Source organism: Theobroma cacao, chromosome 9, assembly GCF_000208745.1.
Source record: "Theobroma cacao cultivar B97-61/B2 chromosome 9, Criollo_cocoa_genome_V2, whole genome shotgun sequence".
Classification (NCBI taxonomy): domain Eukaryota; kingdom Viridiplantae; phylum Streptophyta; class Magnoliopsida; order Malvales; family Malvaceae; genus Theobroma; species Theobroma cacao.
This window is the reverse complement of record NC_030858.1, coordinates 43,762-69,506: the sequence shown is the minus strand read 5'-3', so window position 1 is coordinate 69,506 and position 25,745 is coordinate 43,762. Positions and strand designations below refer to the sequence as shown.

General features: G+C 35.6%; 3 protein-coding genes across 4 annotated transcripts; 1 reads left to right on the top strand and 2 right to left on the bottom strand.

Moving 5' to 3' along the window:
• Window positions 5,676-7,745, bottom strand: LOC18587560 (beta-amyrin 28-oxidase). Its single transcript, XM_018127079.1, has 4 exons — window positions 6,651-7,745; window positions 6,332-6,519; window positions 5,951-6,243; window positions 5,676-5,863 (listed from the first exon to the last, which is right to left on the bottom strand). Exons 1-4 carry the CDS (start codon window positions 7,612-7,614, stop codon window positions 5,827-5,829), a joined length of 1,482 nt encoding a protein of 493 aa, XP_017982568.1. The 5' UTR covers window positions 7,615-7,745; the 3' UTR covers window positions 5,676-5,826.
• On the bottom strand, window positions 8,227-13,000 carry LOC18587559. Its single transcript, XM_007011405.2, has 4 exons — window positions 12,896-13,000; window positions 11,287-12,383; window positions 9,645-9,928; window positions 8,227-9,521 (listed from the first exon to the last, which is right to left on the bottom strand). The coding sequence occupies exons 2-4, from the start codon at window positions 12,303-12,305 to the stop codon at window positions 8,779-8,781; spliced, it is 2,046 nt and encodes a 681-aa protein (XP_007011467.2). The 5' UTR covers window positions 12,306-12,383; window positions 12,896-13,000; the 3' UTR covers window positions 8,227-8,778.
• LOC18587558 (DNA topoisomerase 1) lies at window positions 13,110-25,745 on the top strand. 2 transcript variants are annotated; one of them, XM_007011402.2, is made up of 22 exons: window positions 13,110-13,304; window positions 13,683-14,393; window positions 14,571-14,980; window positions 15,389-16,043; window positions 16,556-16,642; window positions 17,235-17,281; window positions 17,699-17,808; window positions 17,901-18,001; window positions 18,315-18,407; window positions 19,470-19,553; window positions 19,873-19,956; window positions 20,183-20,251; window positions 21,001-21,060; window positions 21,569-21,640; window positions 21,824-21,931; window positions 22,033-22,109; window positions 23,573-23,656; window positions 23,838-23,949; window positions 24,093-24,182; window positions 24,655-24,720; window positions 24,806-24,901; window positions 25,320-25,745. In XM_007011402.2, the coding sequence occupies exons 1-22, from the start codon at window positions 13,125-13,127 to the stop codon at window positions 25,440-25,442; spliced, it is 3,519 nt and encodes a 1,172-aa protein (XP_007011464.2). In that variant the 5' UTR covers window positions 13,110-13,124; the 3' UTR covers window positions 25,443-25,745. The 2 variants fall into 2 exon arrangements, with proteins under 2 accessions (XP_007011464.2, XP_017983028.1); XM_018127539.1 differs by lacking the exon at window positions 13,110-13,304 and having other exon boundaries at window positions 13,758-13,779; window positions 13,910-14,393.

The following is a 25,745-nucleotide window of genomic DNA, read 5'->3' as shown; positions in this document are numbered from 1 at the left end:
TCTCTTTAAGTCAGTAAATACATTTGGCAATTGATTTACTATATTTCACAAAAGAATTATCTTTTGTACTTTAACTTTACATTGATTTGTGCGAGGATCTAAACTAGATAATGATAATTTATTTTAAAGAATTTCCTCTTCTAGCTGCTTATTTTCTTTCCCTAATATTGAAAAAATTGTTTTATCAAAATAACAATTGATAAACTTTGCCATGAATAAATCGCCCATTAATAATTATAAATATTAAATTACAAATGGAGATTCGTATCCAATATATATATATGCTTAACCTCCTTGGAGGACTTATCTTTGTGCGTTGTTATGGAGTAATTGGAGCATAAACTGCACATCAAAAAATTCTTAGATGGGATATATTTGGTTCCTGACTATAAACACAAACAATAGGCTGTTTAATAGTTATTCCAACTAATATGTAATATTAAAGGTTTGAGATGTAAATTCACCAGTATTGTCAAAACAAATAATCTTGATTATATAATCAAGAAAATGTGCTTGCAAATGAATGGTTGCAAATGTCAAATTGCAAACTAATAATAAGCATATATGTGATTATCTAGTCGACGCATCAATTAAAATCACAAAATATCTAAATGGTTTATATAGTGGATATATGAATCCACATATGACCCTAAATATTATTAAAAAACGTAGAAAATTGAATCTCAAATTTAGCTGATGATAGCCTTATAATTTATTTACGTTCAGAGCAAGTAGCACATAAAAATTCATTAGATTGAAATTGTTTTTTGTTTTTAATGAATGATCATATAAATTTTCAATCATTTTTTTGCATCATTATTGATCCAAGATGATTCAACCGGTCATGCAAAACATTAAAATCATTGGTAAATTTCTGGTTTACTATGAGTTTTAATTATTCTTATATTTGTGAAGCTTAATTCTTACTTGAGATAATAAATGTAATATAGATATATTAAATGTCTTTTTCATTCGTTGTCTCAATATGATATTTATTCAGACGAATATCTTTAAAACTTAATAAACTTCTTTGAGACTAAAAAGAAAATAATACATCCTCTATTACAAACTTTATTCCTCAAGATAGCAAAATGTTAACTCTTTTGGAGCTTTCAATTAATCTTGTACTTCTAGATATTGAATTGACATTGATTTTTATTTTTGTTGTCAAGTAAGAAAAATATTTCTTATCTTTAAATGTAATGTGTGTTATAATAATGTCTACTAAACATATATTTACATCATAGATCTTGGGTCCAACAATATGAATATCCACATTTTATTCAATAAATAAGATATATACAATAAGAAACTTACAAGTTAACATAAAAGACTATTAAATGTAAAATTAAAACACATAATAAGAACATATTATTTAAATATAATGAAAAACATATTAAAGCATCTTCATAATATAGTTATACTAAAATATACGAATTATTATTAAGTTTATTTTTGGATATTTTTATTACCAATCGAATAATCAATTCCTTTTTCAGGACAAGAAAATCAACAATGGATATTTCCATTACCAATTATATAATTAATTCATTTTTCAAGGTGGACAAACATCTTGATGTGCTATAACAACTTGACTATGGTTAAAATTATCATAAGATGTTTTAATTTTCAATGATGCTTGATAAAATTTAAGACATAGAACATGTACGTGACTAATAATCTTTCATGCTACATCAATAACAATATGTTTTCTTTTCCTTTTATTCTTTTCATTTTTGTTTTTTCATTATTTATCCACTTCTAGTGGGTTCCAAGTATTCATTTACTTCTTAATGGGTATCAACTTCTGGTGGGTTAGTGAGTTAAGGTATCCATCCACTTTTGGTGTGTTAAAAGTATTCATCTACTTGTGGTAGGTTACAAGTATACATTCACTTTTAGTGGGTGATCAACAACTGATGGGTTATCCACTTCTGGTGGATTATCCATTTTTTAGTGGATTAAGGCACCCATTCACGTTTGATGGTACCATTAGGAAGCTTTGACTCTTCCTTCTTTTCTCCATAATGGGTCATTATTTTCCCAAAAAGGCATCATCATTTTCTTCTTCTTCTTCCTCTCGACGCCACCTTTCTCTTTACCATAAAAAAATCAATTTTTCTTCTTCTTTTTCTTCCTTCTCCTACCTCTTTGTTCACCAAACCAACAACTCTCAACCCCATTCTCCATGACAACCGAACTCTAGGAGAGAGAAAGGAAAATCTCTCTTTCTTTTCTTCATTTTTCATTTATACTCCATCTTCATCAACACTCAAACTTTTAGCTTCAGATCTTCATTTTTAAAGCTAATAAGTATACATTTTCAACTCTTAAATTTTAGAATTTATGGGTTTATATTTTCAGACTTTATTTTCTAATTTTTTTCAAATTTTCTTTTCCTTGAAATTATTAAGGTTTGTTAATTTTTATACCCCAAGCTCACCAAGGTAAAGAAACTTTAAATTTGAATAGTTATTTTAATGGGTTTGTGAATTAGACAAGAATTCTAGGTTAAATGTTAGGTTAGAATGTAGTTTATATAGTGTATATTTATTAGAATTATTAAATTCAAATTTATGACATATTTGAGGTTATTATTGTTTATTCGTAAATATAGGTCCTAATAGTACTTCAAGACTTAACTTGGATTAAGATTTTGTTGGTGCTAGTTTTACAATGTGGCATTACTAAGGTGAGTGAACTTGCATTTAAAGTGTTTTGGACAAATGCACATGTGTTTGAATGAAGTACTTGAATATTCTTAGTTGACTAATTTAAAAATATACATGGGAACAAGTCTTTCACGAGTGATATCTCTATGTTGTTAAACTTATAATGTGATAAATCACGTGTTTGAAATATTATGTTGAATTGCCAATTGAAATCTTGAGATGTTCTAAACTAGTGGTATAACGGTTAATATCATTTTCCTTGAATGTTGGATTGTGCAACTATGTATATGACCAATAAAATAATGAACTATGTGGAATGTATTATTAAGCAAAGATTCTTGTTATATGTTGTTATGTGTGCTATGCCTTGAAAGGTAATATTGAATGATAACTATAACCGTACGTGTGCAGTGTAGGAGTGCACATGATGGTGATGGTGGTGTACGGTATGGGAGCTCGGGATGATGATAATAACTATGTGCAGTGTGGGAGTGCACATAACAATAATAACTATGTGTGGTGTGGGAGTGCACATGACAATATTAGCTATGTGCGGTGTGGGAGTGCACATGAGCTGAGTTGAGGACGGTGGTTATATGCACTGAACCATGTTGACTATTTTGGGAGTAAGCGAGATGTCTTTGATGTATGTTTGAAAATATTTATGGATATCTATATATATATGGAATATATATATATACACACACACATAAATTCTTGTATACATGTTTACAAATGCTATAAAGATGTTGTTGAAATGAAATGTGATTGTATTGAATGTGGAAAGTTGAAATTCCTAAATATTTTCAAAATGAGTTAAAAGACATCATAGTATCGGGTTTGGTTTTTGAAGAATAAATTGCATTGTTTTTATATTAATGTATCGTGTTTCCTAAAACCTTTCGTATTGTTGCTTGTTCCATTTCTATGTTCACTCACTGGGTTTATACTCATTCTTTTCAACTTCATGTTTTGGTTTTCAGATTTGGAGGTAATTGGATCTTAGGTCGAGGTGCCCCTCCTACCCATATTTCGGTAGGTTTACCATGACACTCAATGTTAGTACCCACGCGCAAACTTACTCCGCTAGTAGTCAAGGTCTTTGCGTGTGTATATGTTGTTTAAATGTAAATCGTGAGATTTGTTGTAAACACTATATGTGTAGTTTGATTAATAATGTTGCCATAGGTTGGTATGTGATAATACTATTTTGAGAATGGTATATGCTTGGTTGCCATGATTTATTCCCGAAGAAATTATTATTGAAAATTATAAATTATGAACCTTAGAGGAAAATGGGGGACAGATCGACTAATGAACAAGTTTTCATAGAAATATTTGCTTGGGCCAAGTGGGCTATGTCTATTAAACTCATGCGCCGGTCATGGCCCGAGATTGGGTTGTGACAATTTGTTCTGCTTAAGTATGTTTTGGTTGGGGTTTTACTTTTTTTGATTTCTTCACATGGTTTCTGCTTCCCTGCCATAGTTTAGTCACATGAGGTTATATAGTTCAGTTGGTGCCAAGAATGACCTGAAATTGTTAACTGTTATGTCAGTATCAAGAATAACCCTATTATCAATAAATAATGAGTGGGGATGTTAAATGAAACTAGAAATGATCTTCAAGAAAATCTGGGGCACTCTTGATGTGGTTGTTGTGCTGCATGGATGGAGTTGTAAATCAATCGATGGTGATAATATATAGAAAGATAGAGGTGGTAATTGAGAAACAAGAGCTTCAAAGGATTAAAATAATTACTTTTTAAATAGCTTTAAAAAGAATTATCATTCTCATGTTGAATTTGCATGATCAATGCTTTTTCTTTGCTTTTATCCCCTGACATGACATAGTGCATTCATGGTGGACTTTGAGAAACAAGAGGTTCAGTGGATTGAAATAATCACCTTATAAATAGCTTTAAAAAGAATTAACATGCTCATGTTGAATACGGATCTAATGTTTGCTTTCTTCTTCGTCTTTTTTATCCCCTGAAATCACATAATGGCATTCATGTTCTTTTCTTTGCTTTCTGGGCTTACATTTGTTGCTATCTTTGTGTTTGCACTGCTGGTGTGATCTTAAGCTTACGATTCTCCCCATTGCTTATAGTAATGTTTTATTATAATAATTTTTTTAATGAAAGCAAAATTTCTTTTAGTTGGGCCCTTTTGCATTTGTGTGATTCAATTGATTGAAACTTGTGGAAATGTTCCTTATCCTTTAGGCGAGGAGATAATTTCAGGAGGCCAGCGTATCCATAAAGCAGAGTTCTTGGCAGAACGTGCACGGGCATGTGGAATTGATGTCAATACTATATTGACTTGATTCTTTCAGGCACTTTATAAGCACCATTATCTAATACCTTGCTTTCCTTCTAGTGTCTTTTGGAATTGTCACCTGAGTAAATTTCAATTGTGAATATCGACCAATTCTTCCTTTTAGACCTTAACTTAAAGTTTGGGATGCAGATAAGTTGGTGTAGAGAAGAATAGAGTTCTGCTCGCAATATTTGTTTATCAACGTTTTTGCAAATGGCATCTACTGGTTTGCTGAAGCTTTCTTGTTGTTTACAAGATTGAATTTTGCTTTACGCTGAGAGTTCTTAATGCACTTAATATTTTTTTCACTCTTGCACAGATGTGGTGCGCCTCCACAGGGTGGTTTTGGAGAGCGTGTTGTGATGCTCTTCTGTGGTCTGGTCTGGTCCGGATAACATTCGTACAACTTCGTGATGATGTTCTAGAGCAGTGCTGCAGCTCATGTTCTATAAAGATTTTCTTCAAGTTTGATGCTTGTAAGTGTTATTTTGGATAGAGAAACAAAGGATTCTTATTTTATGCTTTTATCTTTGAAAAATGTTTAAGACACTAAAGCTTTTGGAGGCGATGGCTACTGTAGTTTTCCCCACCCACTTTGCTTTTAATCAATCACATGGATTCATTAATTCACCATGAATGCTTGTTTCCACTATGGATTTAGAAAATCATTCATAGCCAAACTTCTAAGTGAGAAATCTTGGCTCATATCAGTGGGCAAGGATAGTAACTTCTTGCCCAAATTTATTATTGCTTGAAACAAGTTGTAATGCATGCGGAAATTCTGCCGGAGCAAGAATGCCTTTGAAGTTGGGCCGGGTAAATGGGATCCTTTCTCATGTAATGAAGACCTTATTCGACAAACATATGAAGCTGCAGAAATAGTGGGATAACTTTAGGATCTGAGTTTGCTGGAAGGTATAATTACTTGTGTTGTCAATATCCTTGCTTAATAATTACTTGTGCGGGAGGAGACGAACAGGAAGGCCCTTTTCGGGCATGGGCATTGGGTCTACTATGATCTTCTCCTTAGGAACTAGCTTCTCCCATTTGAATCTTCTTACCAGATTGTGCATGAAAACGAGTATTTCCAATCGCGCGTATTCTTTCCCTGGACACATCCTTGGTCCTCCTCCAAATGGTACAAATGTGTAAGGGGCTGGTCCGCTCCCTTCAAATCTCCTTGGATCAAATTTTTCTGGCTCGGGGAAGCATTCAGGATTCCTGTGTGTCGAGTTCGCACTCCAATATAGCTGCAAAAGGTGCTTAGCTTAGAATCATTACAACAGATGTTATGGCTCTATAGGAGTTGTGTTTAAACCAAGTAAATTTGTTTGTTACCTTCCACCCTTTTGGAATAGAGAATCCAGCATAGATGAAGTCAGTCATGGCCTCTCGAAAGGCCCCTTGCAGGGGTGGTGCCAGCCTCATTACTTCACATGCTACGTTCCACGAGTATCTCATCTTTTGTATGTCATCCCAGTTCAACAGCTCACCTGGTTCCTTGGATTTTGCTATCTCCATTTGCTCTGCGAAGGTGAATTAAGTATTTCATTCGCCGACTGAATTGATATATATACTTTAACATCTAATACTCTTTTAAGTGAATATTTTGGCAAAGAAACTAGAAAGCAAGAGATGGTTTTTATTGGAAACTTACCTTTCAAAACCTCACTATAAACTTGTGGCAGCTCCGCGAGGTACTTAACAACAAAAGTAATGGCGGTACTAGCCGTGTCATGCCCCCCAATAAGCAAACCCAGAATTTTATCGGCTATCTCCATCTCATTCATGTATTGTCCATTCTCATCTGCTGTCAAGAGCATGTGGGACAATATATCTTGTGTTGGTGAGGCCTTATTCTCTGCTAGGTCCACCTTTCTTCGCCTGATAATATCTCTCAACTCCTTTCGAATCAAATTGGATGCTTTGATAGCACGGTTAAAGGGTGTTCCTGGGAAATCAATTGGAATAGATATTATTCCAGAAGCCAAAGCATTGAAAGGTTCAGAAAATTTTGCAACGTGTTGAGGGTCTTCAATGCTCAAAAAAAGTCGACATGCCAACCAGAATGTAAACCTTTTAGCCAGAGGGAAAACTGTCACCTCTTGCTCGTTATCCCAACTGGAGGCCAAGTGCCTTTGTGCAATCATATCCATGACACTTACATATCTTTGAAGTGCTTCTGGTTTGAGAAAATTGGGGAGGAGCTTTCGCATTTTTATTGATTCTTGTTTTGAAGAAGTTTGAAGAGAGGAAGGGAAAATTTTGTTGACGGAGTTAGGCCACCATGCGGTAACAAGCTTGTTCTCGTTGGAGAACAGAAACTTGTTTCCTGTTGAACCGCAAAAGACGGCCGCTGTTTCTCCTAGCAATGAAGTTTTGAAAACTTTGGATGAGAATTTGGTCATTCTATCGTATACGAACTTTTCAGGGTGACCCTTTTGGCCAGCTCTAAGAAACTGGATGCTTTCGCCAAGGAAAGGCAAACCGGTGGTGCCTGGTGGCAGGTTTTTAGAGGCCACAGGGGCTATGCGTCTGTGAATGAGGTACACAAGTGAAAGACCAGCAATGACGAGAATTGCATAAGGAAGAAGGGAGAGGAAAGAGGCGTCCATCACCATGAGTTATACCATATATATATGCTACACCCTGCTGCAGCCTTAGTTTTGGTAAAGACCTAGTTAAACAAGAAGGGAAGAAGTGCTTGGCGAATGGTGAGTGAAAGTTGATTTGCATGCATGGGTTTTTAAGGGGACTTGGGGCGTCTAAAACTTCAAAAGTCAAAGACTTTGAAAACAAACAGACAAACTAGTAGCATAAAAAAATTAATAGGGGTTGCCAATGTTGAAAATTAACCGAGCCTTAAAGAGAGAATAATTGTTATGTTAAAAGCATTTGATATTTGGAGGGTGAAACTAGTGTGCTTGATTCTGTTGGTGCTGCGGTTTCCCATTGTTAGTTTTTGACTCTGTCTCCCTCTTAACTCGAATATACGTTCACATCATTCTCCCTGTGTATGAAATGGGCTTTGAGAGCCAGCTTCCCATCCGATAGAGGAAATAAATACTGCTGCTAGTGCTGGAGTGCCAGACTGCCAGTACTGCTGGAAATTATCGCAAGTTGGGTTACATATTTAGAGGAAGGAGGGCCTAATGCCTAGTTAGGCTGATTCAGACCCCAGACGAGATTCGTCAATGAATTATAAGGAAACCATGCAAACTGGATCAATTCCGTCATCTAATGGGCCTATTTCGACCAAGGGAAATTTAATTCAGTGGTGTCTACAACTACAGCCTCATTGTTATTCTGACACCATTCATAACCTGCTCTATAACAACACCATTGCTTGTGCCTTCCATGGGCATAGCATTTTCAAGTTTCAACACTCAAAGGTGTAACTGTAACTCTAGTATTGCCCCAAGAGGATAATTGATTATAGCCTTTGCTGCTCGTGGCAGTACTGCTTGATCCTTTTCCAGCTGATCCAACCTTATTAAATTGCTGAAGCATATAACTACTTTGTTCCTGTTTCTACACAATGTTCAGCATATGCAGAAGGAAGCCCCTGTCTTTCAAACCCAAAATTCCTACTTATATGTCAGTGTGAAAATTAATTAAACCCCCTCATGGTCTTTTTATCTAGCATAACTAGTCAACTTGTATGTTTCTACATGCTTAGCTGCAGAAAGGAATGATAATTTTAATAAATAATAGCAGAAAAAACGAGCTACCGAAGTACTCCTTGTTTTCCACCCTGAAAGATATCTAGACATATTTGACAGGCTTTACCTTGTAGCAGCTCGTGCACTCATGGATGAGTGGTACGAGGTGCTTCTCTGTTTTCTGTAAGATGTATAAACATCATCATATTGACTTGCTTCATTGGGATTAGCTGTTGCTCCAAGTCCTAATCTTCCTACGCCACTGGATCCTGGTTTGTGTTCTGCACTTCCATCAGCATAAGTTCCCGTATCTGGGTCTACCTGCAGATTAGGGGGTGGAGGGATGCAAGCTCCACCCTTACGAACAGGAGCTTCAATACCATACTCATCGTCTTCATCTCTTGAATCGGATTTCAAGGATCCTTCAGAAGGGTTGACCTCTCCAATTTCTTTGAAAAACTTTGATACTCTCTCAAGAATTTCTGATGGCGATACATTGGATGGAGGTATAACTGTCGGGATATCCAAAGGACTCAGGGGAGAATAAGGCACCCCACTGCCAATTTGCATTTTTCTGACCATTCCAGGAATAAGACCAGGTGGGAAAAGTGGATAGGGGGGCAACTTTTCACCAACATTTGCTTGTTGTTGGCTTGGTGGCTGAAGATTAGAATTTAAGGGCATAGACCCTGGAAAAGCCCCAGTAGGGCCTGAATTTGGAACAAATTGCTGGTTTGCCAGAGATGGTAGCAAGGCAAGGGTCCCTTGTTTATCAGGGAGCTCTTGGTCCAGTATACTTGGAATAGAACTTTGTTTGTCAGGCTGCCACAGGGAGACATTATTGTTTGCTGTCTGCTGTAATATTCCTACATGGTAAAATTATATGAAAGAACAAAGAGAAAGGGAAATTAGAAATACATGAAATGACACATTTTTATGAAAAGCCTAGGTCCTTTATTTAAATAATAGAAAGGGGGAGAAGAAGCTACCTGCAGGTGTTGAGGGCTCCACTGAAGCAGCAGGTAATTCTTTTGGAGGCCCAGGAAAAGAAATAGTTGGTGGTCCACTCATCATCTCACTCTCAAGTGCATATATAGCATCTTGATCATAAACTTCCTTGGATGCCCAGAACTGCAAAATTTTTTGTAACCGTGACTGGTTTTCCTCCTTGTTTTGAGGATTGTGGTATATTCTTGCAAGCATGGAACCTAATACAGGTTTAAATGCAAGGGCTTCATTATCGAGGTCATCAGGGTTAGCCCTTCTCTGCAAACTGCAAATATCGAAAAGAAATGTCAAGGAGGATCTGAAGGAACAACACAGCATCGGCATCCAGACAAACAAGAAGAAGCACAATCACACTAGGAAGAACATAGGACTTCTGGAAAGATTAAATCTTGGTCCTGAAGTGATTGACAGATATAAATAGAAGAAGTAAGGTGAGCCTATTTTATAAAGAAGGAGGCTGATGTAAGTTGATTTCTTATGATAAGTTGTCTTAGTATGTGAACCTAGAATATCTTGTAAGCCAACAAATTTACCAGACAGTATCAGATGCATGTTTCAGATATCACAAAGGTTTAAGGTTATGTATCTTTACTCATTAATTACATAATTGATAAAGGATTATGCATGATTCAAAACCTATTCACTAAATCAATAAACATAACTGGATAATTAAAATCACAAGAAATTAAAAATTAAATGATGGATGATTAATAATGTCTGAAAACAATTGATAACTTGCACAAACCAGAAAAAAAAAACCAATACTTAAGATTGTTTCCAGGGACTGGTGAATGGAAATTACTTGCTTTTAAGTTATTCTTGTGCATCAGTGATACAATAACTTAACATTGACTCTGGAAAAATTGAATTAATACAATTTGAATCATTCACAGGTTCACCAGCATCTGATAAGAGATAACAATCCCATGTATGTAAATAACCAATAAGACTAACTCATAATCAAGATAGGAAGACATGTGCCCCATGTCTGAGAGGTGGAACTGTGATATCAGATAATCAAGTTTTAGCATATAGAGAAGCAACCTAGAGCCTTGATTCTAGAATATAACAGTTCAACTATAATTTCTGAATTAATTACATCACATGAATATTAATTACAATAATTTAACATTGACCCTTGAACAACAAATTAATCCAATTCGAATCATTCACAGGTTCACCAGCATCTGATCTAAGCTAACAATCCCATGTATGCAAATCACTGAAAAGGCTAATTGCTAATCAAGATGGGAAAATGTCAGGCCCATGTCTGAGAGGCGGAACCATGATATCAGATAATAAAGTTTTAGCATATAGAGAAGGGATCTAGACCTAGAGCCTTAATTCTAGAATATGACCGTTCAATTATAATTTCTGAATTAATTACATTACACAAATATGGGTCATACTAGAAAGGTATAGTAAAAAAAAAAAACAGCTTTTAAGGCAATCACAACACGAGGAGGAAGAAGAGATACATGGTATCAAGGGATCATGTACACAGAAAAAAAAGAAATGTTTCATGATCATTTGCCAACAACTAAACAAGAAGCCATTAAAGAATATGCCTAAAGAGCCATCCACAAACTAAACATCAGAAACCATACACCAATAGAAAAGTACCTGTCGAAAAGAATGTCATTGGCAAGATAAATCACGTGCAATTGCCTCTCCGAATCATCCAAAGCAAATACCCTATCTCTAAGTGCCTCAGCCAGAGCTGGAGCAAATGGAGACCTCTGCATGAACCATATCTTGGCACTTTTGATTGACTCTTTGGTACCATTTAGATTGTTAAGCACGTTAGTAAGCTCCATTGCAACATCAGAGGGAAGTGGACCAGAAAGGCCTTTGAAGGACTGATCATACTCTGCTCGGCCATGAGCAGCAAAAGGCTGAGGATGCTGATGGTGGTGCTGCTGATCAAAAAATGATGGAAATGCAGGTTGGTGCAGTTGTGGAGTAACCATAGCCCCAACAGCAGCAGCAGCAGCAACAGCACTCATTGGAGGCGCACTTAGAGAAGAAGGGTGCATGACAGGATTTGGGGGAGGATGCATCATAGGAATAGAAGAGGGTGAAAAGGAAGGATACGGGCCACCTGGAGGACGCATAGATAACCAAAGCTTGTACCTGTAGTAACCATTTCCCTCCCCACCAAAGAGGAAACTGTAATCAGGATTATCTTGCTGCTTTTCGCGGATCATGGCTTCAAATTCGGGGCCATTCTTAGTTGCATACTCAACAAGCTTGTCGATACGCTTCTGGAGCTCAGGATCAGATGGGGGAGCAGCATGGGGTGGGGGAGAATCATAGAGGCCATGGAAAGGTGAGGACAAGAGGTGAGGAGGCAAATGTGAAGGGAAAGCGGGTGGTGGTTGCTGTTGATGCTGAAGATGAAGAAGTTGAGGATGGGGAGGGGGATGAGGGTGGAGTTGTGGTTGCTGCTGCATGTGGGGATGGTAAGGGAATTGAGAAGGATGTGGGGGTAGAAAAGGAGGACCATGCACTGCTGCAGGGAACTGTTGATGTTGGGGATGAAATCCAAACTGCTGTTGCTGTTGAATATTGGGTGCTTGTCGCTGCTGTTGGGCATAGGCCATGGCAGAAGCAGCTGCATAATTGTGAGGTGGTCGATCCATAAGGGTGTTGGAGGATGATAATGCAAATGGCCCCCAAAAAAAGGGGAAAAAAATAATTTTTGGGCTTTGGAAGCCCTCCTACAAGAAAAAGGAGCCATTCATCATTAGAGCAAAAAACACAGGCATTTTATTTTTGTGTTTTCTTTTAATATGCAGTGTTGCTGTAAAAGCAGCGGTAAGATTAGCAGACATTAGTATAGCTTTGAGTTGCAGGGAAAGGCAAGTGCTTAGAAAATAAAGTTGCATCCATTCACACTTTTAAGGTTTAACCAAAGGATTTATACAGTATCTGTTCTACTACATAGCTATAGCAGAATCTTATAAAATACTAGAAAAGAAAGTGATAACAAAGAAAAATATATACTAGTGTTAGTCAATTGCATTGCAATTAGCAATTACCAAATACTGATCCGAAACAAAGGTTGTGGAAAGTAGAAACCCTAGTTAAACACTGCTCTAGCTAGCTTGAGAATTTTCTTCCAGAGCAGTATGTAGTATTCAATCACACAGAAACTGAGAAAGTAATCTAGTTTCTAGAATAAACTAATAATTCAATGACAATGAAAGAAATATGGCTTCTTTGTTGTTACCTGGTCGACGATGGATGAAAGCAGAGAGGCAGACACCTAGATGTGCTTTTGAGTTTTGATTCAAACAAGAAATTCCAATCCCTTTTATAATTCTATACTATATGCGGAGGCGAGAGCTTTCGCAAATGGGGGGCCTTCATATCCATGGGCTTTTGTGTTCCGGATTTAACTGACCCGACCCATATCTATTTCTCTTTCTCTTAAATAAAATATGATATTAAATAATGCCATGCCGAAGGAAAAACCCTGGGCCTCATCATCCTTAAACCCTGAAGCCTTCCTCTTTGTTTCTCCTCCAAACCCCAAAAATAATTTGCGTCAAAGGATTCAAAGGGTAATGCAGAGGTGCTTGTTGTCTTCTTCTACTACTTCTTGTGCAGCACTGCGTCTTCACCCAGTGATGCCCAAGGTTTTTTGTTCTCATTTATCCTCAAACGCAATTTCCATTTTTTTTTTTGCTCCACTCATTCTCTGCGGTTGGAACTTGAAAAAGAATGAATCTTTACTTCAAATTGGGTTTTTTACTTTTTATTACATTTCTCTTTTATCTTAGTTTCTACCATGTTATGCACTTTTATCAACTGCGGCGATAGAGTTTGTTTGGTCATTGATAAAACTAGAATTAATTTATTTTCAAACTCAACATATATGCATGTATATTTCATTTTGGGGAAATTTATTACTTTCCTTCATAATTGAGCTCGTACTAGTAAATAGTTAAAAGAATGCATCATAAATTTGATTTGCTGATTTATAAACTGATAGTGGCATTGGTGTTTCATTGCAGTTGGAGACAGTCGAGATTATTTCTTTAAGACCATCTCACCTTAAATTTAAGAAACTCAGACCACCTTCAAGGCTCATGCCTAGCTACCCAAAACTTGGTCAACACTTGAATCTTTTCACAACTCTTCACAGTACCTCTACATATGCTTTGCTACCCAACCACTTAACTTATGCACTACCTCGTAATAGAAATATAATCTCTACATGTGCTTCTTTCAATTGTATCAGATCATCCTCAGCTTGTGTGCCTCTTTCCATAAAGTTTTTTTCTCAATTCCCTCGATTGGCAACCAAGAATGATAGTATGGGTGTCAGAGATGGAAGGAGTAGTGGCTTCAGCTTCAGAGGGTTCAATAGGCATTGGAAGAAGCCAAAGGGAGTGGCTGCTCTCAATGGGATCAAGGGTGCACCTTTCCGATCACCTACTTCAACTTCACTGCTTAGCAATTGTAAGCTGGACTCTACTTCAACTTCACTTCTTAACAATGCTAATCCAGGCTCTACTTCAACTTCACCGCTTACCAATGCTAAGCCAGAATCTAAAGTTAGTCTGCAAAAGAAAAAGCAGTCAAGAAGCAAGAAAAACAAGGAACCGATTTCTACCACTGTTGTTTCAGATGAAGCACCTGTGGTGAATGGCTCTAAAACAGCTTCTCCAGTAGGGATCTCTAATAATAGCAAAAATGGCCAGCATCACACGCCGGCTTCAGAGGTTGGCAGTTAATAAATGCTATCAAGAATTGGGATTTATGGGGCTTTTTAATGTACATATTGTACATATGTGTATACGCATACATACACATATGTATATCTATATCTACGTCTCTGTGTGTGTGTGTGAGTTCATGTAAAATCTTGTAATATTTTAACTAACGCTGCAGTTTTCCAGGGAAATTCAACTGGAAACTTACCCACTGAAGCCCATGATGGTTCTGCTTCAACAAAACTGCGGTCCAAAAAGAAAAGTAGGAGCTCCAGTAGAAAAAGACAACCTATGAAAGCAGTTAATGAGGCAGCTCAGAAACAGACACCACAACATATATCTCAGGGACAAAGGCCATTAAAGCAGCTATATCCTCCCACTGGGAAGTCTGTTATGGTGGTTGAGTCTGTCACAAAGGCAAAGGTGATTCAGGGATACCTTGGTGATACGTTTGAAGTCTTGCCTAGCTATGGTCATGTTAGGGACCTGGCTGCTCGGTCAGGATCTGTGCGACCTGATGATGACTTTAGCATGGTGTGGGAGGTCCCTAGTGCTGCATGGACGCATCTTAAGAGCATTAAGGTTGCACTAAGTGGGTATGTTTTCACGTCCATTCCTAGCACTTCCAATGAAATTCTGTGATCAATTTTTTGGTCAGAGGTCTTATGACAGACATGTGAAGTTGCACTAAATGGGTGTCCTTTCATGTCCCTTTCTATCGCTTCCAATAAATTCCTGTTGATCAATTTTGTGCTGTGAAGTCTTATGATCTGGTTTAAGCTATCCACATTTATGAGGTTGCTTAAGTGGGTATATTTTTCATGTCCCTTTCTATTCCCTACAAAGAAATTCTTCAGATCAGTCTTATCACCAGAAGTCTTATAATATAATTTAAGCGATAAAGCATAGATGTTATTGTTATCATCTGTGATGGTTATCAATTCTTTCAGTTGTTTTTGTTAATATATTTTTCAATTTCTCATTCTCTTTGCCTTACTCCTCAGAGCAGAAAATCTTGTTCTTGCATCAGACCCAGACCGTGAAGGAGAGGCTATTGCTTGGCACATCTTTGAGATGTTGCAACAACAGGATGCTTTAGGTGAAAAACTTAATGTAGCAAGAGTTGTCTTTCATGAAATAACTGAGGCATCCATCAAAAGTGCTCTGCAAGTACCACGAGAAATTGATGTTAACTTGGTTCATGCTTATCTCGCTAGACGCGCTCTTGATTATCTGATTGGGTTTAACATTTCACCACTTTTATGGAGAAAACTACCTGGTTGCCAGTCGGCTGGACGAGTGCAATCAGCTGCCCTGTCTCTTATTTGTGACAGAGAAATGGAAATTGATGAGTTTAAGCCACAGGAGTATTGGACTATTGAGGTTCAGTTGAAAATTGAAGAATCAAATGTTCCAGTAAAAGATACTTCTTTCCCTGCACACTTGACTCATTATAATTCAAAGAAGTTAGGCCAATTCTCAATCAGCTCAGATACAGGGGCGAAGGACATTGAACAGAAGATTAATTTGGAAAACCTTCGAGTGATCAGCTCTAAAAGAAACACAATGCGAAGAAACCCTCCCACCCCCTATATAACATCAACACTTCAGCAGGATGCTGCTAACAAATTAAATTTTCCTGCAACATATACAATGAAGGTTTGCAAGTTGTTGATTCTGATTAAATTTCTTTTAGTTTCATAGTGTAAAACCGGTGAAATTTTAGAATGTTCCTTTTAAACCCTCTCTCTCTCTCTAATGAATTTTGGTTTGATATTCTTTTCCTTTTGAAAGGTTCTAATTTTCTAATTTTTCTTTACTTTTGACTCATTTATGCAATTGTTCTTTTCTTTTTTTCTTTTGTGAAAGACTTTGTTTAGGTGGTGATGGCATTTCTTCCATGACATGTTTAATTCTGTTTTGACTGCAGTGTTTGGTGTTAGTTCTTTGTAGTTGATTGATGAACTATTAAATGTTGACATACTTTATTTCTTCCATTTAAAAAAAAAAAAAAGAAAAGAATTTCCAAAATTATATGTATGGTTTCTTACCTCCTTTTTTTTTTTCTCTATTTCACTGTTGCTTTGACATCACACTTGCCCTAACATATGAATATCTGGTTGATTTTTCAGTATTTTTACCAATTTTGCTTTCAAACCTTATAAATGCAGCTTGCTCAGAGACTTTATGAGGGGATTCAATTGTCAGATGGTAAGGCAGCCGGTCTGATAACATACAGCAGAACAGACGGACTACATGTGGGTATTCTTTTGTTTCTCTATTAGTTGGTTACTTTATGCACCATCTTTCAATTTTTTCTAAGATAAGGAAAAAGCATACGTAAAATCATATGTAAGACCTGTTAGCAACAGTTGACATTATTGTTGTAAATTTATTTTGGACTCATGGGAAGACAATAGTCAGACATTTCTTGTCCAAAAACAGTCAGGAAGGGTGGAGAACATTCTAGGTGACTTCTGCCATTGCGAGTGTCCTTATTGGATTTCATTTGTTTGTTGAGGGCATGCATTTTTTTATCTTGGCAAGACTGATACTTATCTTGTATATATATTCTCTTTCAGTTTATTACTTATTAGAGTGCTCCATGTTTTGTGTTCATACAATTGATGTGGATATGAAAATTAGCTAATGTATTGCCTGCCATCTGCAGGATTATTTTGGTACAGTAGCATGCTACTGTGGTAGAACAAGAACTAACATCATAGTTTCGGTTGTATGAATATGTTGTTTATCATGTTCTCTTTGTTTCATGTGTCTATCTTAAATCTCTATGTCTCATTGGGGATCTTTTGGGGTTTGTAATACTTCTCTTTCTGGTTGTTGTGTTAGATTTCTGATGACGCTGTTAAAGACATTCGCTCCTTGGTTATGGAAAGGTGACTTATGTTTATCTCAACTGTTTCGCTCAACAATTTTATCTTCTTTTCCCTACAATGCTAATATCCCTGTCAATAAGCCTATGCTGCTAAGCACATATATTTAACCATTTTTTTAATGCCAAATTTTGTTTGATATCTGTATGGTTGTTTAAAGTGAATAATTGATATATTATCAATATCTGTAACGTATATTTTCGTGTATCCTACACTTTTACCTCTGTCTTCTAATTTATTGTTATGGTCAAACAGTTATCAATTTTTTTCTTTTTTTAATTTTTAGTGCAGTAAAATATGTTATTGCATTTTTCCTTGATTTGCACCTGTTAATTGTAGTTTAATCTCCTCCTTAATTAATTTGACAAATTTTCTCTTTCTCTAACTTATTGATTGTTAATAAGAACTTAATTTCTGCAGACATGGAACAAGTTTTACCCCAGAAAGTGCACGCAAGTATTTTAAGAAGGTGAAGAATGCTCAAGAGGCTCATGAAGCAATTAGACCCACCAATATTCGGAGGTTACCGTGTATAAGTTCTTTTCTAGTTTGAACTGTAATGCACATATTATATTTTACACTGTGAAAATCTCATTGCCAGATATTATATTCTTAATGTCAGCAATGCTTGCTGGAGTACTTGATGAAGATTCATTGAAGTTGTACACTCTTATTTGGTCAAGGACTATGGCTTGTCAAATGGAACCTGCAACCATAGAGCAGGTCGGAATGTAAATTTACATCATATGCTTATATGGTGATTCTTTGCTTCATTTAAGTTAAAAACTTCAATCAGAATAAGCTGGCTTGATTAGTTACCATCTTTTGGTGGAAAAAGGCTGCAACGATCTCTTCCTCTGGAAAAATCTTCTTTCTCTCTTTTTAAATTGTATCTTATATTACTTGCTTGTGGTTTATCTTTCTCTTTCTTCTTTACAGATGTAGACATGTATCCAATGGTCTTGTTGTTATCTACATAATTGTTAGCTATTATACTATTATCTATATAATACCTACTGATAATTGTTCTAAGCAGATACAACTTGAAATTGGGAATAGTGATGAGTCCATCATTTTCCGATCTGCATGCTCAAGAGTAGAGTTTCTTGGATATCAGTCTGCTTATCAGGTATAATTATGGTATTTCCTGTGGGCTCTTTTTATTCTGCATACTATTTCTGACCACTTCTTTCAGCGTGTAATGTGGATGAATGTGGGACACCTTCTTGTTCAACTTGACAATCTGAATGCGTTGTGGTTGTTTCGATGGTTTAATTTAACTGTTGCTTGTTTCAATTTTAATATGTAAGGTTGTCTACTTTGTCCATGTCTATAGTATAAAATCACAGATGTTGGTAAATTCTTTTTTGGACATAAGAAGGCATCAAACTATATAGTATTTCTAAATAATCCATTTTTATTTATTAGTATGTACTATATTTTGGTTGGTTATAAAGTCTCCTAAGTATAATCTATTTATGTTTCTTAATTCTAATGGTATAAAATCACTTGTAACTTGAGTTAATTATTTTAATTAGTTAATGAGGACGGCATGACTCTCATGAAAATTGAATTTCAATGTGTTGTGAGATTTCTTATTTTTGCTTTGTTTGTATTTCCCCAATTCTAATATTACTAAATTCTTATAAATAAGAGTGAAATATTTTTACTTATTTGTGCTACAATCTCAATGTTATAGGAATTTAAATTATAATAAAAGGAAATTAATGGAGGATGGAAATATGCTAGTTGGGAGATTGAATTAACTAGTACTTTATTTTATATTTTATGGGTTTTGTTGCAGTTTAACATATATTTAGGCTATTTTAGATTATTCTGGTTATTTGATATTAATTAGTATTTTATTCCATTTCCAAGTATTAGGGTTGTAGGGTTATAATTTTGCATTTTATTAGGGTTTAGTTATAAATACTCATGTTATTTTAGTTTCTGGGAGGTTTTGGATTGAAATTGGTATGGTAGATAGTTGTGTATTTAATTATTGATATTTGAGTATTTTGATTGAGATTTCAGATTATTTATTGAGTGATTTGATTTGAGAATACTTTTCTATATTAGAAATGTATTAGCAACACAAAGAATCACTTGTAACACATGTAACATGATTGCTAGTGTGTTCTAAAAATATTGATATTTTTTCTATTTATTTTATTTTATTTTAATTTTCTAGGATGTTGAAGCTGAAACAATCAAATTTAAAAATAATGAGGCAAATGAGCATGCTGAGGCTTTTGGAATTCTTAGTTCCTTGAAGGTACTGATTCTTCACTTTATCTATTGGTTATTTGAAATTTTAATATTTTGACTACCTTGATGCATCCATCTTAAACTTTCTATTCTATTATATTCCTCAGCTTGCCTTTAGGCTTGGTTGTCTATGTCATCTTTTTAACTACTTTTCATAGGGTATCAGTGTTGTTTTAGAGGTTTGTAATGAGATAATATACGGCAGTGCGCTACTCCCCTTTACCATTAGATCATGTAGCAATGTGTTGCGGTGATTTTGATAGTGTTGGTAATTTCTTACTTTTGTTTTTTTATTTTGTGCTGTTACTGACTAATTTGCTTACTAGAAAGGGGATCAATTGTATCTTGGTGAAGTAGAGCTCAAGCAGCATCATACTCAGCCTCCAGCACGCTATTCTGAAGGATCATTGGTACGTCTTGTCAATTTTGCATGGATCATGATTGTTTCTTTTCTTTTCATTTTTGCATATGTGTTTCTTTGGTGTGGATGATTTAAAATATCCAACTACATTTCCTTTTAACTTCTTTCTCAGCACATGTAATAGGGGCTGAGGAGGGGAGACACTTAATTGCTTATGCTTGCTTTTTATCTTTTTCACTGGAGCTTTCTTATGTCCATAATGCTGCATTTTACAGGTTAAGAAACTGGAGGAGCTTGGGATTGGAAGACCTTCAACATATGCATCTACATTGAAAGTTTTGCAGGTTACTAATTGTGTGGAATGATCAAATTTCAAACTCACCTATATCTGATTAAAATTGACGTTAGCTTGATGTTTTAATTTCAAATTCCAGATCTGTGCATGTTATCGAAAATGATCTAAGCGGCTCAGTAACAGAATGCTCTTGTTTGAAGGCAGGGTTAATAACATGCATTCATGTGCATGCATGTACACCTCTAAAGCTTGATCATCACATGAAGACACAAATAATAGTTTTTGGTTGGCAACTCAGTTAAACTACAGTAATGGAACAAAATATTTTGCATTTAAAATTTAGTGAATTTTAACTATTTAGAATTGGTTGGCCCATCATGAACATACTGGAATTATCCCTCTCCACTTTCTCATAGCAAGGACAAAGATAAAATGTTACATCAATTTAATGTTTGAGTAGTCAGAATGGCCTAATTGAGTGGAGAATTGTTAAGTTCTGTCAAAACCTAGTTGAATTTAATTCCTTGTGTTGGAGTCTTTAGTCACTCAGAAGAAGCTTATCTGCTTTGTTTCTTTCTTATGGCAGACAAGCTTGTGAGTAATTTGTAAAAAACAAGAGAAGTCATAATTATTTTATAGTTTGATTGTTCTTCTTGTGTGTTTTGATGCCATAGATTTTATGATATGTGCAACTTTTCCCACCCTTTTGTCTGCAACTCTCACAGTTTTTTGGACTTATTTACCTCAACTTTCATATTGACATGGCATATTCTAACATCCTGTTCTTTGTTAAATCAGGATAGAAACTATGTGACAGTGAAAAATCGTGTACTATATCCTGAATTTCGGGGTCGCATGGTATGTTATGGCCTTCTTGCTATATTTGTGGTTTACTATACTTGTGCTTTGCCTAACTTAATAGGTTAGAAAATTTGTTTTTATCATATTAATAGTAGGTACTAGGTAGATATTGGTATGTTCATAAAAAGGACATCTCAAATGGATGCTTTGATGCTTGTTAAAACCTCCAATCCAGGATTGGAACATGTAGGGAATTAATATTTCAGGTAAAACTGACAATAGACAGTTCTTACTGCAATCAGTGATAAGTAGTTGTCCATGTAGCAAATATAAGGTGAAATTTGATTTTGTAGTAGAAAGCACATTGAGTCTTCAAGCACATGTTATTTGGTCATTTGCTTTGGAACATTTATTGAACTTACAGAATTAGACTAATTTCAAGTTTGTCGTTGGAACATAGTAATTACTTTATGTAAACATTTTGGGCTTATAATTAATTTTTATTAGTGATTCATAAGTGGCCTATTAAATCTAGTCTTCTCTAATATTTTGGGGTCGTGTCTAGGTATCAGCATTTCTCTCACACCATTTTTCCGAGGTCACTGACTACAGTTTTACTGCTGATATGGAGACAGAGGTAAGTTGCAAACTGCTTGGTGGTTGTAGTATACAGACTTTTCAGTTTGATAGTTTTAAAATGTTGATTCTTTAACTTAATTAAGTAGATTATCATTTTGATTTGGAAATCTTTGGAATGTGGTTAATTTCTTTGTTAAAATGCTGCTATTTACTTGTTTTCACATGTCGCTTGTACTTTCAGCTTGACAATGTTTCTGCTGGCCTAACTGAATGGAAAGGCCTACTCAGGGACTATTGGACACGTTTCAGCTCATATTGTAGCCATGTTGAGAATGTTCATATTCATCAGGTATTCTAGGGCTTCTTAATCCCTTACCAACTTGTCACATTTTTGGATCTTACAATATTTCCATTTCAAAATTGTAGTTGTTATAGTAAGTCATAATGCAGGTGGAAAAGATGTTGGAAAAGACATTTGGAGATTTCTTGTTTGCTTCTCTCCCTAATAAAAATAGGATGTGTCCAAGGTATGCTTTTTCACTTCTCGTTGCTTCCATGTGCTTCAACTATTGAATTTGAAAAGAAATGTAAGATAAAAGAAAAGAAAAGAAAAGAAGAAGAGTAAAGACTATTTGTTAAGATAAATTTCTTGCAAACCTCCTCGGTGAAAATAGTCTTCTATGGTTCAATATGAACTCTGAAGCCTTTTAAGATATCCATAAGGGCTTGTTTGGCGTGCATTGGTCTGATTGTTTAAAGATTTCTACCATACTTTTCCTTGTCTGTTTTTCTTTTAGTAGAAGAATAGAGAAACTTGGGTATATGAATAGGATTACACAATGCTGTGGAGACGGAAAGGATTGGATAAGGATAGTATTATGCAAATAAGAGAAAAGTATGCATGAACAAAGAATAAAATGACATGAAGACAATTTACGCGTCAAGTTTGGCTCACTTTATCCCATCTTTGAACCTACACACAAATCTCCACTGATGGTTGTAAGCTTGATTTTAGTACTTCCCTTGTCAATTTCCTTGCAAGTTAATACAATATTATTTGGTGGCTACTATGGAATCCTTAGATTTTTATTTCTTTTTATAACTCAATAAGGGGTTAGGCATGTGCATCCTTTTAAACACTAGAAAATGCAGTAGGGAACCCCCCTCCTCTCTAATTAAGTTGATGTTTGTCTAGTTCTGGCATAACTTGATGGAAACCCTATATCCAACAATGAGTTTGGTGAAAGTTTGAGTGTGGAAGAAAATTGTTGGCAGATGCTGTTAAGTGGTGTTACGCCATAGCAGTTAGGTTTGGTGGTTTGTGGCCTTTTATTCAAGTTAAGCATCTATGCCTATTCTCAACCTTGATATAAGAGGATAGGCTATTTGTTGCTGCATTTGTTATCTTATTTGTTGTTTGTTGCGATGCATTTATTGTCCTCAGCTGATTTGTCTTGCTAGTGTCTGGCTACCCTGCCACACATGCAAATGTAGTGACAAAAGTAGGTTTTATTGCAAATATTGCTTGCCCTCTATAAAAGATGTAACACAATTATAAGCTTTGGGTAGGAAATGTGTTAGAGGAAAAAGTAACTCAGTTTTAACTGTATGTGAATGGCTTCAATGTGGGTTCCAACCAAAGCCTTTCCAACCTCTATTCATTTGGAGCTAAAAATCCATTTCAAAACAACAATAAAACAAACAGTTCCTGAAGAATTATGCTTTTGTCTTTTCCTTCTCTTTTCTTTAACTTGCTTGTTTTCACACAAATATAACTGGTTCAATAATGAGAGAAACACTGCACACTATGGAAGTATACCTTATGTCATTTCCTTTGGAAATAACTTTTAACTTCGCAGGGAAAAGGGTAAGAGATTCAGCTAAGCACAGCTATTTGTTGCCATATATTTAGCTTTCATATATATGTTATTTTAATCAGTTTCACTCTTTCAAATAAAGCTTGCCATAACCTTTTCCTTCCTTGTTTCAGTTGCATGGATGGAACATTAATTTTCAAAGTAAGTAGGTTTGGTGCAGGCTATTTTATAGGGTGTAATCAACATCCAAAGTGCAAGTAAGTGTCAAGCAGTATGATATTAACTTGGTTTTGATATGTACATACATGTACTTGTGTGTGTGTGTGTGTGTGTGTGTGTGTGTGTATGTGTGTATTCTGTATGTTAGACCTGGCAAGAATCTAGCAGTTGTATTTATCTGTTTGACGATTAGGTTGATTCTTTTGGATTTTTATATAGGTATATTGCTAAGACATTATATGGTGATGAGGAGGAAGAAGAGAGCCCTCAAAAGGGCAACTCTGTTGAGGAGCCAAAATTGTTAGGTCTTAATCCAGGGTCCAATGAAAAGGTTTGCTTTAAATCTTGGTCTTTGTATTGGTTAACAAGAATTTGGATCTTCATTTTCATTTTCGTTTGTTGTTTCCATTTGTTATTACTAGACACTCAAATTATTTCTTCATCTATTCTGCCTCCTCCCCCCTCCCCAAACAGGTTTTCTTAAAGAATGGCCCTTATGGATACTATGTGCAGCTTGGTGAAGACAGGATGGGTTATTTACCTAAGCGATCCTCTGTTTCTCATGTATGGTTATACCTTTTATAGCGTTCCATTAAACCAAAAGGACCTTTTGATATTTGCACTGTTTCCTAGATACTTGTGCTGATTTTTGTTTCCTAAAAGCGCTGATCAGGTCATATCTCTTTTCTTGCTACAAAAGCACCTTCTCATTTTTTCCTATAAAAGCACTTTCAGTTAATTTAACACCAGCTAGATAAAACTTTAGTTATAGCTCTCCTAGCACCCCCTTCTTTTTTTTGATAAGTAAAAGATAATTGAAAAAGTTCCAAATGGTGGTGTGATCTAGTATACTCAATGTAAACAGGAGAAGTCAGTTGTGAATGTAAGGGCTTTTACATGGATTAATGCCTCTTTTTTAGCCTATAAGTGACCCTGTAAATATTTTTCTATATTGTTTTTGGTCACACCTGTAAATACTCTTTGATATATGTCAAACTGGATAAAAACCAATCTCCATCTTGTTTTTTCCATTTAGATAAAGAATGTGGACTCTATCACCCTTGAAGATGCTCTCGAGTTGCTACGATACCCTGTGACATTGGTATGCTAGTCCATCTCTAAAGTTAGTTTTGTTTTCTTAATGCTGCTAATTTTCCTTGAACTTCAATTTTTACACATCTTGGCAGGGAAAACATCCTAAGGATGGGCACCCTGTGATATTGAAGCTTGCAAAGGTCGGATTTTCAGTTCGCCATCGACGCACCATTGCTTCTGTTCCTAAGGTAAGTTTTTATTCGAGTGATGGTGATGGAAAAATGTTGTAGTTTAGTTTGTGATTTATTTGCCATCAATAACTGGCCTGAGGTCTTCAAAAATAATATTGCTTGATTATGCTGTCACGGGAGGCAAAAGATCTAATATTGGTGCGTCAATGCATATAGACATTCCCATGGAAGGTTTTCTGGGAGATGTAAGCCAAAGATATCAGAATATCAAGAATATATATATATATATATATATATTTATATAAAATATAAGGATAATGGATGTCAAGAAGAAAATGTACTATTTTAGTGGGGTCTGTCATGAAGCTGTTGATTATGTTAAGCTTTTGCAAACTGTCAGATCTGGTAGTTTTTAGTGCATCCAACCTTTTGAAAACTAATTCTGATGTGGTGGGAAATTGAAACATGAGTGTAGAGTATGAAGCCGAAAGATGTCACCCTAGAGAAAGCATTGGAGCTTTTGTCAAGTAAAGATGTGAGACGATCTGGGCGACCAAAAAACAAACCAAAGGTTGAAGAAGCTATTGAGTCCTGGTAGACTTGTAACCTAGAGAAGCAGAAGCTTTTGGGATGAGTAGAAGCTTTTTCGTGAGTGCTTGTCTGTGGAAATAGGCATCTCCAGGTTCATTTGACAGATACAGAGGCGTGAATAATTGGCATAGCAATGATAAATTAGGTTGTAAGGGAGGCCAATTTTGTAGAGTTGGCTTAAATATATAAATGTTTTTTTTTCTTGATTTCTAATTGATAATTGGACTGAAAGTGTTTGTATTTGAAAAAATGTAAAAATAATATGATGAGACCTATATAATGATAAAAAAAAATTCAATCTTTATGGACA